The sequence below is a fragment of the Ixodes scapularis genome, unplaced genomic scaffold (assembly GCF_016920785.2).
Source record: "Ixodes scapularis isolate PalLabHiFi unplaced genomic scaffold, ASM1692078v2 ptg000312l_1___fragment_3__unscaffolded, whole genome shotgun sequence".
NCBI classification, from domain to species: domain Eukaryota; kingdom Metazoa; phylum Arthropoda; class Arachnida; order Ixodida; family Ixodidae; genus Ixodes; species Ixodes scapularis.
In genome coordinates this window covers 2,446,373-2,463,758 of record NW_024609958.1, presented here as the reverse complement: position 1 = coordinate 2,463,758, position 17,386 = coordinate 2,446,373, and the positions used below count along the sequence as shown (strand labels likewise).

At 43.5% G+C, this 17,386-nt stretch overlaps 1 protein-coding gene across 1 annotated transcript in view; it reads left to right on the top strand.

The window, feature by feature from the left end:
• Positions 1 to 702: 702 nt before the first annotated feature.
• The window catches only part of LOC120836514, a 32,443-nt gene continuing 15,759 nt past the window's right edge, over positions 703 to 17,386 (top strand). Inside the window, exons 1-3 of the mRNA XM_042287783.1 lie at positions 703 to 775; positions 3,241 to 3,317; positions 9,195 to 9,290. Of these exons, the coding sequence (XP_042143717.1) occupies positions 703 to 775; positions 3,241 to 3,317; positions 9,195 to 9,290 (246 nt within the window). The remainder of the gene's footprint in view (positions 776 to 3,240; positions 3,318 to 9,194; positions 9,291 to 17,386) is intronic.

Sequence of the window (17,386 nt, the reverse complement as noted above, 5' to 3'; positions counted from 1 at the left end):
GTAAAGTAATTGCATTACTTTTAAAAAGTAATTTGTAATTGCAATGAACTACTTTCGCGTAGTAGTAATTGTAATTGTAGTTAAACTACTTTGGGAGCTAAGTAATTGTAATTGTAATTAAATTACATATTGAAAGTAATTTACCCATGTATGGTCTCGAGTAAAATGAGTTAGCGTAGAGTGCGGCCCTGAACGTAGCTCTCAGCTGAGCTAAGTCAGCCTTAGAAACTAAGGTTAACTGCTACACAGAAATGTCTATGCCGGTCTGGTCGCATTCAACACAAAATGCTTTTGCGAGGAGCTGCACCATGGCGCCACTGTCTTGTCGCTTACTTCTGGTTGCTACAACACACAACGAGGAGGAAGCGTCAGCTTTTGGATACAACATTTAACGTCAAAATCAATGCCGCCGCTGCTCAGTGTTGCCCGTAGAGCGGCAATCAGGACGTGTAAGCTTCAAAATTTGTTTTCTCAAAAGAAAGTAAATAGTTTAATGAGATATGTCATAAACATATTCAAAAGTAAATATTTAGTGCACGCTGAATGTTTTATAAGGATCGATGGCCATTGATATTTCGCAGGAGCTCTCCTTTGAGGACGTTGACCCTACCATTACGAGAAAAAAAAAATGCGCTGTCGAGTTTCGAGGCTATATTTGTTAATCTTTCTCTTTTAGGAGGACGTTCCCGTTAAACTTTGATGATGTGTCGCAATATAAGCAACATGCGGCTCGCACTTTTCGCCGTAGTGCTTATTCTACCGGTTTTTGAAGGAGGTAAGTCGTATACAGAGGTTGTTGTTACACTTTATGACGATAAGGATGGCGCGACGGCTTGGGGACGACGGTTTACAAAGGGGGGGGGGGGGGGGGTATAAAGGTATATAGTTATATATTTAACAAAAAAATAGTCAGAGTGCAGGCGAGCTGGTGTAAGTTGAACATGATTGTAAACCTGAGACTCCTCTTCTTTTACTACCTTCTGTTGTGTTCTCTTCCTGCCCCAGTCTCAGGTTTACAATCATGTTCATATTTAACAAATATGACATTTTTTTTCTGCTTTATTTTTTCAAAACACTTTTTTTTGCCAGGTTTAGTCCTTGAAGAAACACCTGTCACTGAATACCACCGCTGCTCTCTGAACGTGACTTGATATTGCAACCAATGCTTTAGAACATCAGGTGTTTGACGAGGTTGGAACAAGTAGTGTTAATTCACACCTGACCAAAAGGAAGACAGCGCATCGCATAGCCTTTAAAGGTGCCTTGAAGAGGTTCATGAGATCGTCTAAATATGGCGATAACTCACTGTCTGCGCTCTAAGCATCCTGGAAATTCGTAAATGGTAGCGATGCTCCGCCGATTTCCCTGTTTAAAAAGCAAAGATTGAACACGCCGAAGTCATCTCTGGTGATGGAAGGAGCATTGTTCCGGAAGCCGGGTAGACATGTGACCAATAAAAACGTGACATATCGTTGAGATTGCAAACGCTGTTTTTACAAAATCTGTATGCTTTTGTATATGATAAAAGCAAATAAGAGAGTAGGCGAAAAATATTAGCTTTTCGCCGAGGGGGAACGTATTATTGCAATAATCTTATCATAAAGACAGCACCGCGTTTGTCTGTCTTTATTTTTTTTTTTTGTCTTCAGCGGTAGTGATGTGTTTGATCGTCAGCACTCGAGCGCGCGCGTTGGGTTGAATCGTGGTCCGGGCTGCAAGGGCAGCAAACCGCGCGCATTCGAGATATCACTCCGCGATTCCACCGGTCGGTAGGCGCCAGGATCCTTCGCTTGCCATTGGCTGAAAGTGGTCCTGGTTTCGGAACACGCATTTCCTATCGTCAAAGACGACCTCTGTGTTGAAATATTTGATTGTATTTTAGTAGAGAAATAAGCCGCATATCGTAATGATTTAGAGATTTCTTAAATACTTAGAGCCAGGAGTGAGTTATTGCCATATAAGAAATCTCAGAAACCTCCTCAGGCAATGTTACTAAAACACTCAGATGGGAAACTCGCCGTCGAAACCCTGGGCCGCTGGCATCCACCGAGACCGTGCTAAATACGACAACAGCGCTACTCTTTATCATTTGTCTGTACTGTGGTCACCTTGAGCTTTTAGAAAGCATGTTTTTGCGTAAAAACAAACAGAAAAGACTCTTTTTGTATGAAATTTATTGGAGTCTAGTCCAAAGTCCGCAATGCCTCAGCGGTGCTTTTAGGTAGCGCGTCCCGACCTAGGTGCATTTTAACTTCGGTAGCAAGACGTGGCGCGTCCGCTGGGCAGACGGGGGTGGCACCCCTGTAACCTCTTCCGCTCTATCGATTTCGGCGCCAAAATGGACGATTAAAGCCAAAATAGACATCACGTGCAGTTCCTCGAGTGGCCGCTGCGTGAGAAATGGCGGCGTTGTGTTCGCCATTAGCTCGGTTCTCCAGGACAGATCGGGGCCACTTTTTCAAGCAGTCTCTATGGCAGTTTCCCAACTGAGAGGTTTAGTAACGTTGTCCTCAAGGTACATAAAATTGAAAGAATAAAACACCAGTCCTCAGGGTACCTTTAGCGGTCTCACACAGGCTGCACCGCTAAACTGCTAATATTTTGTCTATACAAAAGCGTTCGAGGAAGTGAATTTTGTTGGATGTAGCAGATGAAGCTGTCGCGCCCCCCCGGGGTTTTGCGGTTTTTGAGACTGTAGAGATGGTTAAGCAATCAGTTATTAAAAATGTCCCTAATGTCTAGTGCTAAAAATAACAGATGATGATGTTTATTGATATCATCGGATGTTTTGTGCAGGTCACCCGATTTGCAAATCTGACATTAGAATGTTTTATTTATTAACTTGAAATGAATTTTGTTACGAATAAAAAATATTGACAAATGTAGAACTTAATATCAAAGTGTAATTAAGCAAACTTGTGACTACAATAGTAGAAAGGTACCAGCATTTTACGCAATGCTAACGCAACGCACAGTGTATGCTATGATAATGCAATTATTGCAAAGGTGCAAGCGAGCTGGACAAGAATAACGATGACAATCACTGGAGAAGTGGAACAAGGGGACAAATGAGAAATACAAATCTCCAAACTATATTTTGAAATTTATGTTTTTCCGTTGTCCACCTTTGTTCCCCCTCTCCAGGGATTATTATTAGTGCTAGCGTTTGCTTATATACGCAGTACTAGAACTCACAATATTCTCCTTGCTTCGCTGTACCTTCATAATATTTTTTTTCAGAGGGGTTTGGTGTTGATAACTGCTTTCGTGCTCTTCTTCGGAGTGGAAATAAATATTGCGAACGCTTTGGATATGGCGTAAGTCTTGCGAACAATCAAAAACAAATATATGTTTCGATAATGCAAAGGGTCTTTCTATTTTTTTTTATAACGCGAAGACTCATAATTCAATAACCGTTTGTACTAAAATCCTGGCTTTAGCATGAAACCCCGTAATATTTTAGAAAGCACTCACAATGTTACCAAGTTAGTGGCACATCGCGTAAACACAGGGACACATAAGGGGCCAATACACGGCGATCTTTCTGGATCGTCATTTCTACTGGTCTCAGGGGGAGCAAGTAATTTGACAAGCTCGAAAGCTGTAGGTATTCAAGAAGGGAAAATTTCTCTACTTAAAAGTTTTGAAGGGTTTAATTGTGGAAACTTTTTCTTGCGTAAAAATATTTTAGAATTCTTAGCACAAAGAAATACCTGAGGTTTCTGATGCTCATTCGTTTCTTTCCGCTAAGGTGACGCTTGTTTCTCACTAGCTTAATATCGCACATTCCAAGGTTATTTAAGACTTGGCGCAATCTCACAGAGCTCTATGGTGCGCTTGACGACCACCGCCGTCATTGATCAACCCACGCACTAATAGCCCTTTCCTATAGACCGATACGCTGTTTACAAACAAGCCCGCGTTTGCCCACACAAGGCGTGCGCAGAAACCGAATTCGCGTGAAGTGAAGCGTCTGCGCATGCGCAGTGCCGTTAACAGCGCCACCGCAGCTGCGTGACGTCAGGGCCGCGTGTTGGTCTACTCACCAGCAGGTGGCCATGACGTCACGCAGCTGCGGTGGCGCTGCTGTCGTATCGGCACATCCGTAGACACTGACACGGATCTGGTTTTTTGCGCAGTGCCCACCCCTGGTGTGGGCAAATGCTAAGCTGTTTGTAAAGAGATCTCACCAGCATATTGCTGACAAACAAGTCCGCGTGTGTTGTGGGGACTGCGTTAGGGCCGCCGTACCGGTGTATACACCTCTCCAAGAAACACCCGGCCACAAAACAAAAACAAAAAAAAACCTTTTTCGAGCCCATTTGAGCTATAATGTCTCAATGGCGTTCCTGTTGACCCTAACCGAGTAGACTTGACTTGTATAGAAGCAGCCTGCGTGGGCCAAATATCAGATATTGCTGCCGGCTAGATTCTCGCCTTTCGCCACACTTTTTGTGTTTCATGGTGTATGCATCATCATCATCCTCATTTATTATTCCTTGAAGGCCCAAGGGGCATTATATAAAGGAGTGAACACTTAAAAAAAAAAAAAATTATCTACAAAAACACGCTGTAATCTAGTTATGGGTTAGAAAAAATAAGCTAATGGCTGCAGAAAATTTCTTAGTATCAGATAAGGAAACAATTACGTCAGGCAGTGAGTTCCAGTCGTCAATGGCCAATGGTAAAGTAGACATTTGGTGAGTGACGGTGGATGATGAAATCGGACGGAGTTTACAAGAATGGTCGAGACTAGGGAAAATGCGGTAAGGAGGTGATAACAAACTTTTTCTGAGATGACTGTTGTAATAAAAGATCCGATGAAGAAGAGAAAGACGAGACATCCTGCGGCGGTGAGAAAGAGTGTCAAGGTTAGCTGATTGGCGAAATCCTGATATGGTTGCGTAAGGGGAATAGTCCGAATAAATAAAATGGAGGGCTCTGCTTTGAACGGATTCCAGGTTGTTAGGTATCCCTGCCACGGTGACCATATGGAAGAAGCGAATTCTAGTTTAGTTCTGATTAAGGTAGTATAAGCTAGTTGTTTTACGGGGGATGTAGCTTGTCTGAGGTTACGGCGAAGAAATCCGAGAGTGCGGTTAGCATCGGCGGTGACAGATGTTATATGGGTGGTCCATGACAGGTCAGCTGTCAGAGGAATTCCGAGATATTTATACGATGAACAAGCAGTTACTGGGATGCCAGAAAGGTGGTAAGAGGAGGATAGAACATGTGAGCTGCGATAAAAAGATAGCGATTTACATTTATTATAGTTTAAAGCCATTTGCCATTTATGACACCACTGAATAATGACTTGGAGATCGTTTTGCAAGATTAGTTGATCGTGGCGTGAATGAATCGGTTTATAGATGACACAGTCATCGGCGGACAAACGTACTTAAGAAGTAATGCCATGGTGGGGATCATTAATGTAGATTTAAAAAAAGGGGGCTAAGAACGCTTCCCTGAGGGACGCCAGACGTTACTGTGCTTGTGGTAGATTTGATAATGTTAATAGAAGTGTGCTGTTTGCGATTAATGAGGAATTCAGAAATACAATTGACTACAGAGGGGTGAAGATTAATATCTTTTAGTTTCATTAAAATACGTTGATGAGGGACCTTGTCAAACGTTTGGGAAAAGTCAATGAAGATGGCGTCAGTTTGAACATTGGAATCGAAATTTGAGTAAACGTCGGTTAGAAATGCTGTTAGGTGAGTTTCGCATGAGTCGGACTTGGGAAATCTGCGCTGGTGCTTAAAAGGAGGTTATGAGGGACTAGAAAGTTTATTCTTGTTAGAATAGAGAATGTGCTCTAAGAGTTTGCATGAAACGCTGGTGAGCGAGATGGGACGATAGTTGCTGATTAGTTGGCGATCGCCTGTTTTATGAACGGGTATGACGTTAGCAACTTTCCAATCGGATGGAGCTTCCGAGAGTTTAAGAGATTAAGAGATTATGTTGCAGAGGAAAGTGGAAGAAATGTGTTTAGTGTTTATTAATACCTTAGACTTAATTTGGTCATCTCCGGAGCTGGAGGACACCTTTAGTTGATCTATAGCCTTAAGTACGCCAGTACGGTCAATTACGATAGGATCCACAAGAGGGTGAATGGGTTGGCACGAGTCGGGAATATTTAGCAAGGGCTCTTTAGTAAAGATGGAGCAGAAGAAATTATTAATAGCAAGAGCGCCACGTTTTTCAGAAAGTGGAGGTCCGTCGTCATCTACAAATTGCAAAGGAAGTGAAAGTGACGGATTGATTATTTTCCAAAACTTGTTTGGTTTGGTTGTTAGTATGTTGGGGAGGTCGATACCATAGAATTTGGTTTTGGCGCGATTTATTGCGGATTTATAAGCCCTAGCGCATTCGGAGTAGGCGTTCCAAGAAGCCGTAGTGTTGACAGCCTTAGTTCGCTTATAGAGTTTTTTTCTCCTTTTGGATTGACTATGAATTGTTTTATTGTACCAAGGGTTAGTGTTATCAGATATAATACGGGTCAGTGGAATAAAGCGTTCGATTAGGTAGATCATTTTATCTTTGAATAGAGTCCAGTTTTTATTAACCGTTTTTTCCCAAAACTTATCTGAGAAAGTATGATAAAAATCTTCGAGGTTTGAGTTGATTGATGCGTAATCAGCTCTTGCGTAATTGCGAATGAATTTGCAGTAATGTGATCTACGAGGAGCAGAGAGAGAAAGAGTTAAATCGATGACGAGATGGTCACTAATGCCGGGTAAGTACGTGATGTTACTGAAGAGTGAGTGGTCTTGGCTTAAGCGTAAGTCAAGTGTATTGCTACAGTGATTAGTAATCCTAGTAGGCATGGTGTTTACATTTGGGCGATGGGTAGAGCTGCGGGCGAGAAGAACGGACGGTCGGTTTGAGCGGCGAGGGCTTTTTGGCCCTAGAGAACATTGGGAAGGAAAGAACGGAGCGGGGGCGGCAGAGGGGATGGAAGAATAACAAGTGGCTACGGTTAACATATGCTCACAATGTCGAGGTCGTGAGTTCCTTCGAAGAGGGTGCGGATGTGACGGAGTGAAAATGTCAGGTTAAATGGTCTACTGCGCATACCCACCGCGCAACGCATTAGGAGGCCGGTGTTGTCTGTGTGACGTCCCTCCCGTGACCAAGTTTCCGTGACATCGATATCCAAGCTTTGCACTCCATTTCAAGCTTGGAGAAAGACTTCGGTCTACGTGAAAACTGTAAACTATTACGTGAGCGACAAAGCGAATGCTACTGGAATGCTTGTTTTATTTTACGATGAGGTTAAATGCCGCGGCCCGCTCAGCCAGGTTAATCGACAAGGCTCTCAGCTCTCGAAAATATCTTTGCAAGGAAAGATAGCCGAAAGGCATGCATATTTGTCGCCCGGAAATGACGTGATTCACGAGATCCACGACAGGACTCGTATATGGAATTTAGCAAGTGTGACCATTCGAACAATGCAAATCGCAAGTTCGTCTGCTTCTAGCACTGGGGTAGCGATGATGTCAGAACGTCGAGTGTTTATTGGCTGATGTTAGTGAACTTGAAGGCATCTAGCACTCTAAAAAGAAAGGTATCACCTTGTACCCTTTTTAACCATATAATGCACCCCAAAACTTTAGTTCGACGTAAAGCGAACTATAGTAGAACAGACGGCCCCAAATTTTACGAGGTGCTTGATAACGGTGCGATGTAACTTATTAAATAACTAAAGTAAGTATCAAAGAAAACTAAAAGAAAACACTGAAGTTTGGCAGTAGGGCCAAAAAAACCCCACTTACTTTTTTTTTTTTTTGGTAGTAAGTAGCACGTGCTTTAACTATTTTAATAAGCTGTACCACACGGCTATCAAGCCTCTCGAGAAAGTTAGTGCCGTCAGATCGACGTCAGTGCGCTGTACGTTGAACTGAAGTGTTGGAGTGTATTATATGGGACAAGGGGTGTAATGATACACCCTTTTCTTAGAGTGCAATCCTTTAAATCAAAGCCAATTAGCGTCGTTTTGAAGTCAGCGCAACTCAAACACGATACTAAGAGGGCGGGGGGGGGGGGGGGGGGGAGGTGAGGGGGAGAAATCGTCCCCTCTAAAACGTCTTCGGTCGTGTTTTTGTATTGTTTGAAGAATGTGGGAGGCACTCTTGTTCACTGGAAGTGGCAAGTTGACTTCAACGATGTGCACCAGCCACACCTCACAGAATATTTCAAGTTCCGTCATCTCTCTCTAGAGGAGAGTGTTGCCCGTCACTTTGAGGTCTTTTTGGTGTAGACGGCACCATGTGACATGGTGGCGACATAATATCCTGGGCTCCGTCCGCCGCGGATTCTATGGTCGCCCCCGCTACCTAAATTATTGCCCCCCCCCCCTTTCCCCGGCTAGAGTCCTAGAACCAATTTTTGGGACCTCCCCCCCCCCCTCTTAATATCGTGTTTTTTTTTCAACGACCGGCCACCCCATGGTGCAGCGTGTCCGTCGACGGTAGAGAGTCCTCATACCTTCATACACACCAACGAGGTTGATACACACACGCGCTTTTGCGTGAGTCGTAACCTCTGAGCCATTTTTTCGTCTAATCGTTTTTTTTATGAATTTTGAAGTGAGCGCAATCCGGTGTCACTCAGCTCGGGAACGTAGCTTGGGCTAATGCATAGACGCCATTTTACCGCCCAAGTCACGCACCGAGTGCGCGAGAGCGTCACGCGCTGGCACATTCAGGGCAACAATGGATGTCTTCACCCTGAGACAGACAGACATGCAGGCACCCTAGTCGTCGGGAGCCAGAGCTGCGCGTTCATCCCCGTAGCGCCCTCTTTCCCGCACGGCATGTTGATCCCGCTCGTCACGTGACTGAATTCGGCGAATAGCGGCGCCGCGCGTTCGAGCTGCACGGCACGTTCTAAAATAGGGGAACGTACGCCGGGGCCGCGCGACGTCTACTCTCTTGCACGGCACTTGATCCGGTTCCTCGCGTGACCGGATCTCGGCGAATAGCGGGGCGGCGCTGCGTGGAAAACAGACTCGCAACTCTGGCTCCCGTAGGGAGCCTATCCAGGAACTCTAGTCGACGCTGTCGACGCAAATACGCTGCAGAGGAAATAAGAGAGTGAAGAATGATGTACATGCTTTCGCATTCACAACTCATAAGAAGTGCTTAGGTGTACCTCGAGCCTTTTCTGTGACATTATATGTCGATGCATTCCAGAAATATAATGGTTGGATTTTTGGCTTGTGCGAGCTCGGATGCGGAGACCAGAGGGTGCCGTTGCCAAAGAAAGCTTGCCCCAACGGTACTATGCACGTAAGTCACAAGAAAATGTTCCCGCCGCCTTCGCGCTTTTTTGTTGTTGTTATTTTGCGAGTATTAGTTATATGACAGATGCCCTGTTTTATATATTTTTCAAAAAGTTATTTATCTTTGAATTTTGCTATACTAAGGCCATTACACAATTCTGTTGTTTTGTAATAGGACAAAAGGTACTTATTAGGCTCTCAATTTCTTCTTTGCAGAGCTAGTACACGAACTATTGTTTCTTTTTTTTACATTTGCAAGACCATGCGTCCTTTCATCGAATCCCCTTAAAAAGACGTAGTCAGTCATCTTTTTTATGTATATTCAGATGATCAGATATTTTCTTATATCCAGTCTCCTGACGGTACATAGCGCAAAATAATTTTAACGTGCAACAACTACATAACGTTGTTGACAATTGTTTTATGAAATCGATGACACCTCTGATATTATACCCAACACCACATGATCATGTCGACTACTAAAGAGGCTGGTAGGAACAGAAAACTAACGATCCAGCTACAATTCCTGAAGCCTCCTAGTGTTGCGTTTAGGCAAACAACGATCTCGACCATGACTGGTAGACATAGATGCGGAGGCAATGGCCACGTGCAATTCCGTCCGTCGTTCAGCCTGGTGATGAGGCCAATTTCTGCTTAATATTTACGTCCGGTCCCGCCAGTTGGTTTGCTGCAATAAATATTAGAATATGAAAATATAATTTCGAAAGCATTAACTGCCCCATGGAACGAAGCCGGAGTTATCTGATGTCTGTAGCAGCGAAAAACGGCACCTAAATTGCCATTGACTGAGCGAAACGGCCAGTAAATTGCTTTTAAATGAGCGAAACGCACATAAACTCCCATTGGCTACAAGCGGACGCGCCTCAGCAAAAAATGAAATACAAAGCAGAGCAGAGCAACGCAGATGTAGCGTCACGGAAGCCGTGGAGCCGGCGGAGGTTCCGCGCCTGCGCAGTGGGGGAGCGTGACGTCACCCCCGGAGCGCCGTGTGACAAACGAAGACGTGGCGCGCAGCTTGCAGGAATGAACTTCGTGTAGGAATGCTTTGGCATTCCTACACGCAAGCAGTCTAAAGTGTCTTCGTTTAATTTTATTACATAATAATATAAGTAGTAAAAGTGATTGTATATTTATCAAAAATAGGAGCAGGAATAAAAGGAAGAGTATTAGCGGTCGTAGCAACATTAGCAAAAGTAGCAGATAGTGATATTATTATTTAAAATGCCTTAAAACGATAGGGAAGAAATTATATAGGGACAGAATACATAGAGTGCAGTTTTTACGAATGTGCTGTTCGTGTTCTGTTAGGTTTTTCATTCTTTCTCAAGATTTTATACTAAACCAACGCGCTCACCTCCAAAGGAACAACATTAGGTTGTGACGTTTTTCTTTTTACACAAACATACCTGTATTTGTGCTATCTTTTTGTACCTGAACGCAATGCCACTCACCATGAAGCGTTTTTGTCGCTGTGTAATTTCAACGATACGTTTGGACTTTTTCTAACTTCCCCCTCGCCAAACATAATGACGTAGTTACGGGTATCGCATTGTTGTCGTAGTCGCGGGATTATCTTTAGTAACTATATTCAGATGCAGCTCCTAGATTGCACACGAGTACAGCGGGAGCACACGGCTTGGTCGCATGACAGTCAATGTGTAAACAAGTATTCGGGTGGTGATTGGAATCAAATCGCTGCAGCGACGGGAACAGCCGACCCCTCACAACGACTGTAGCTTAGCACGTGCAATGTGCTTGCCAACCCCAGTGCACGGCTGTGATGAATTTTGGGCGGCATATAATCGGCACCATGCAGAGCCGTATACTGAGAGAGTTTGGCCATACATTGGTTTGCATAGGAGAGCATCTCGGTGCCAACCGCAGGTCGCGAAAGAGTCCCTAGCGGTGATCGTGAGCTTTAAAAATGCGACTCGACTGATTTAAACCGTTTTAGCGTCGCTCGAGTAAGAAGGTATGACTCCTAGTGACTGAAAACTTGGCGCATGTGAGGTTGTCGTCACGTCCATATTCAACGGTAGAATAAAGGAACGTGCGTTCCAAACCAGGGCGGACTCGCTAGAAAGAGCGTCTCAGCTGAGACTGTGAAAAAAAAAAAAAACACTGCCAAAGCCAGCGCACGAGCCCAGCGGAACCGTCTCAAGCCGAGCCGAGCAAACCGCGTCTCAAGCCGCTCCAGCCTTTGCACTGTTAAAATCAATCAATCCATCAATCAATCAATCTTTATTATACAGTGCCCAGGAACAACCCTGAGGTCTTGGTGCTGGTACACTGGTGGATAAAATAAAAAAAGCAAGAAAAAACATTGTACACATCTCCGCAAGAAAGACGATACATTTTTAAGCATAATACTAGGTAGTGAACGAGTAATTAGTAGAATAGAATAAAAACGAGGCAGTAACAGTAGAAACGGAACACAAGACCGTACGACAACAAGTGCACCACCAGAAAGAACGGCATGCAGATGACGAAATTCAGACATAACAGAGCCATTCAGCAATGCTCATCCTGCACGGGCAAGTTTTTAATAGAAAGGACAAACGTCCTGTAGCAAGGGTGGAAAATATAAAGTCTTTCAGAGTAATGATTCGAACGCTGTGCCATTCTCACCATTGGGTTTACCGGACTAAACGTTCTAGACACATAAAAAGATGACCGAAGACGAGTAGGCACACGTGGAACCCTAAGGCACAGCTCCGATAACAGGCTCGGAGAATTGATGAGTCCATGCAGCGTTTTAAACAAAAATAGTAAGTCCGCGTTCTCCCGACGCCGGTGCAAGCTAAGCAAACCAACACGCTTTAACGCAGACTCATATGTTAAGCAGTGAACATCCTCTTTCATGTAGCGATGTTTAAAGATAGAAACAAACTTTTTTTGCACACGTTCGATCACCAAGGAGTGACTTTTAGAAATTCCATTCCAGACAACTGAAGCATATTCTAACTGCGACCTAGATAGCGAACAGTATAACGTGATAAAAGCACTAGGGTTTTCGAACTCCCTGGTTAAGCGAGAGGCAACGCCCAACATTCGCAATGACGAGTTAACCACCCTACCAACATGATCAGAGAAACGCAACCCAGAATCAACCATGACTCCGAGATCTTTCATTACACTTACTCGAGACAAAGTCTCTCCTTGAATATTATATGCAAAAGAGATATTGTGAGTTTTCCGAGAGAGCGTCATGACCTTGGTTTTGGACGGGTTCAAGAGAAGGTCGTTTTCAGAGCACCATCGGTAGAAAGAACATGCATCTTCCTGGAGCTTAGCACAATCATGTTCAGCAACTATTTCTCGATAAATTTTTATATCGTCAGCATATTGCAAAAATGAAGAATTTAAAACAGCAAAAGAGACGTCATTTACAAAAATTGTGAACAGAAGGGGTCCTAAAACAGATCCTTGAGGAACGCCAGAGCGAGCCTTGTATAACGAAGGGTTCATGTTGTTGACCCGGACATACGCCTCTCTCTTTGACAAATAGCTTTTTCACCAGTCGTGTACTGAGCCACATACTCCATAGGAGGAAAGTTTGGATAAAAGAATAATGTGATTGACTACGTCAAAAGCCTTACTTAATTCGAAGTAGACAAGAATAGACAACGTCTAACTGACCTCTGTTACATATCACACGAGATGCGGTAGACATAAAGCTAACAAGATTAGTAGTAGTTGATCTCCCGCTCATAAAACCATGCTGATTGGGAATTGCTAAGTTTCGAAATTTGAAGGACAGAAATTGATGGACGACCATTTCAAAGAGCTTAGAGAATGGAGAGAGAAGAGAGATAGGTCTATAGTTACAAATATCACCTTTTTTCCCCGACTTTAAGGCCGGAACAACGGCAGCGACTTTCCACGTTTCAGGAAAGGTCCCCAACCCTAACGAGTTGTTAAATATAGAATACAGTACAGGCGTGAATATGCCGTGATAAGTTTTGAGAATCGCCGAGGGAATGCCGTCGGGCCCTACTGATAATGTTGCTCTCATTTTCTTAATACAGGACCGGACGCACTCCTCATCGACATTAATGCAACTTAACAACTCACCAAACCCATCTAAGTGAGGCAGCGCAGGTGCAGAACGCTGCGTACTATCCCTGTATACTGACCTAAAATGCTCAGCGAATAACTCAGGCACGGACTTCAAGTCGCTCTCGTGATTATCCCGGACAATCTTCGACTTTATATGCCTCCCAGAGCGTGAATTAATGTACCTCCAGAATTTCCTCGGATTATTGACAAGATCTGATTCCACTGAGCAACGATGAGCCTGGCGGTCGCGATCCAGGACCGTCTTACATTGCTTTCTGCAGCTCTTGAAGTCTACCTCCCACTTTAAAAGGCCACTTTTCTTAAACTTCCTGTGCAAAAAGTTCTTTCTTTTCAGTAGTGTTGTTAGTTCATTAGAAAACCAACTAGGAAAGCGAGGTTTCTTTAAAGATCGTAAAGGGATGAATCTGTCGATGGCCTCTTGAATTAATCTCGTGAACAGAGCTACCTGCTCATTTACATCAGAGGATTCCAAGACCGGAGACCAATCAACACTCGAGAGGTGGTGGAACATCCCGATGTAGTCTCCTGATGAAAAATTGTATAAGATGTGTGGAGAAGCCTCAATAGGAGTGCGAATCGAGGAATCAACAAAAGAAAGCACTAAATCAAGGGCAGGATGATACTTATCCAGAGGAACCATAGGAACTACACTTCGGGCTACACGCACGCAGTCCATGTTTGAGAGGCATAAATCTAAAGCATTACCTTGGTGGTTAAGAATATCGTTGTGTTGTGCAAGATCTAAAAAAGAAACAAAGTTTAGGAGGTCGTTGCCTTTCTGCTTGCAATAAAAGTTGTCAGTAGAAACGTTAAACTGCGTCAAGTTGATGCCTGGAGCATTAAAATCACCTAACACTAAGATATTACACCCGTGTAACTCGTTAACGGTGTTCTCTATGCCAGTGAGACAAGTGCGAAAGTCGTCGGGCGTCGTTTGCGGAGGCAGGTAAAATAGACCAATAAAAAGGCGTACTTTCTTTCCACCCTCAATTTCTATCCATAAACTCTGGGGAAACTTTTCTAAATCTTCGCGTCTTTTCGAGCGGAAACGCCTGTCAACGGCCACTAACACGCCGCCTCCAGTTGTATCACGCGTGGATAAGTCGCGGTCACGCCGGTGCACCACAAAAGAAGGTGGAAAGTAATCGAAAGACCCAATGTCACAGCATAACCAAGTTTCCGTTAAACAAAATATAGAATAATTGGATAGGGTAACGTTAGAAAGAAAGCATTCGGTTTTTGTGCGTAAGCCGCGGACGTTTTGATGATAATAATAATAATAATAATAATAATAATAATAATAATAATAATAATAATAATAATAATAATAATAATAATAATAATAATTCATAATTCATAAGAAGAAGACGAAGAAGAAGAAGGATTTATGGGCATATGTTTAGTGTTCAAAAGGTTTTACGGGTCCGTCAAAGCCTGTAATGGCTTGTGGTACTTGTACCCCGCAATTGAATTAAGTAAGCACAATATGATGACAGATAGAGATGACATTAATCATGAACAGCTTGTTAGAAGAAATGAAGAAGTCGCACAAAATATCTAAATTACACAAGATAAACGTTCGAAACCGCACACAAGACATTGAAAGAAAGACGGCTAAAACAGAAAACAAATACACAAAAATGTCATCAAAACAAAAATTAAAAAAAAAAAGAAAACTACGAAGTTTTGAACAGTACAATAGTCACACTGGATTGAAAGCTTGTTGGTCTTGCTGAGGGAAAGTTTTAGCAGGCATAGAACAACTTAGCATAGCAGGAAACTTGCTGTAACTGCTACAAGCACGACACACGTCAGATACAAAAAAGATGTACCATCCAAACATTCATAGCCAAAGTAGTTGAGCAATGGTTACAAAAGCAAAGAAATTTAGCGCAATCTTCGCAGGCTTTCCTTCAGCTGTCTTTTGGAGTACAGCCCAAGAATCGACTCTGGAAGTCTATTAAAAATGTCCGGAACATAAAAAAAAAAACGCATTCTCTTTCCATATTTGGTGTCCACTCGAGGTATTGAAAAACGCTCGCCGTTGCTTAGCGAGCGCTGAACAATGCGATCGATTTTAAAAGAGCTAGCCCATTAGTGATTCGTTATCACATATCTTTCAAAAAGGGCAGAAAAGCGCGGGAGATCTAACCACCGGAATAAATCCTTGTTTGGTGCATCCTCGGTGGTGTACGCCACTCGACGTAAAATTCAATGAAACCACAGTGAGTGCGAAGGCGAGCTGGTGGATGTTGATCATGATGTAGAAAACCCGAGACTGTGGTAAAAGCAGGGAAACCTGGTCGAAGAAGAAAGACAGGGGAAAAGAACAGTCTCAAACTCAGCTACTGCGTTTATTTCCCCTATGTCTTATATACCCACAACCTAACCACCGACCACCGACGTCACAAGGTCAACCTTTGTTATCTATACAGTCCTACCCACACTGGTCTTCACCTAGACCGTAAACAGTGACCTCAATCCCCAACTTAAAGCTTAGGACCTTGAACAAAACAAACTCTACAAAACAAACACACGGAACCCCTTCCTTTCCAGCCGGAGTCTGGAAAGGCTGTGCTTTATCTAAACGAGAACTGCTATGACTTCCAAATGAACCTCTGCCCGCAAAATGACTCATGGCACGTCCACTTACAACTATGACAAAAAAAAAAAAAAAACACTTTACATTTTAAGAAACGTCTTGGAACTACTTCCGAGTTGCATCGAAGCATGGCTGAGACAATTACCGATGGATTTGATACGGACTGTCTCTCTTATGAGCCTCTTATACCCCTGTCAGACGGCAGCTAAAATGGCATTTACGCCAAATGACATTCAGTGGAAATGTCATTTAGGCACTGCCACACGGCAACTCAAATGGCATTTAACCTAAATGCCATTTCGGGTAAACAGAGTTCCCCAAACTCATTTACGGCTCGCAAAGCGTACTCTCGATGGCAGCGCTCGACACATATTACGGGATTGTTTTAAAAAAAGAAGGCATATATTACGGAAACAATTTTTACATCGTTTTAATTACGAAAATAATTTCTTTAACGCGTATTTCGCACGCACTTTACGTTCCTAATTGTTTAACCTACTCACGACTCCAGTTACCCAGTAGGCCTAATGGCTCTGAACCATTGAACTTGTCGTGTGCTCGCCTCGGTCGGCTCTCGGTTCGTTGGTTCCACTTGCGATTCGCTCCTCATTTACGCGTTTTTACGATATCGGAAGGAGCGCCTGCCGACAAAAAAAAGGCGACCTGTCCCGCGAGACGGCGGTACTCAAAATATATGTGAGACGAGCACGTCGAATGGTCTTCGGTAGCAGAAGCGGAACGGCGGGTTCTGCACCGGCCTACGGGCGATTTGAGAAGCCGTCCGTTTCCTCAAGATATACTTCGCGCTCCATCACAATGCCGAAACCTCAAGGAACATTTTTTGGGTAAGATATAACTTTAACGGTGGGCATAGCCAACAGGAGCACGCAAAACAATTATCGGAGCGGACGGCCGCCTAGTATTCGTTTTGCGTGTGGGTCGTCGCAGCACTGCGTACCTCGAACGAGTTCATTGCACGGCCGGCTTGGTCGTGGTTCACACTAGCTGACTTCGCCTAGCAGCGCTTTAAATTTCGCGTTTGTTGCTCTGGCAACAGCTTGCGAAGTTGGCTGAATCTTTACTTGGCTGCCGCGAAGTAGAGATTCTGGGAAGAATGCAATACGACAAAGAGTTTACTTTTCTTTAAGTGGTACAAATCTTGTAAATGCCCTGTTCTAATAAACGTAGTGTAGGTATTCGTCATCCTGACTTTTGACCGGCTTTTACATTCCCATTGACATCCTCCAAAAAGAAATAAAAAGAAATGCTGCGTGAAGTCAGTCTCTCAATGTTTCTATTTCTAGCTTTCTTTGATGTTGGATAATCCCATATTGTTTCAAAGCGAAATATGTTACGTGTGTTTACATGATACGTGCACAAGTTTATTCCAAAACATCCTA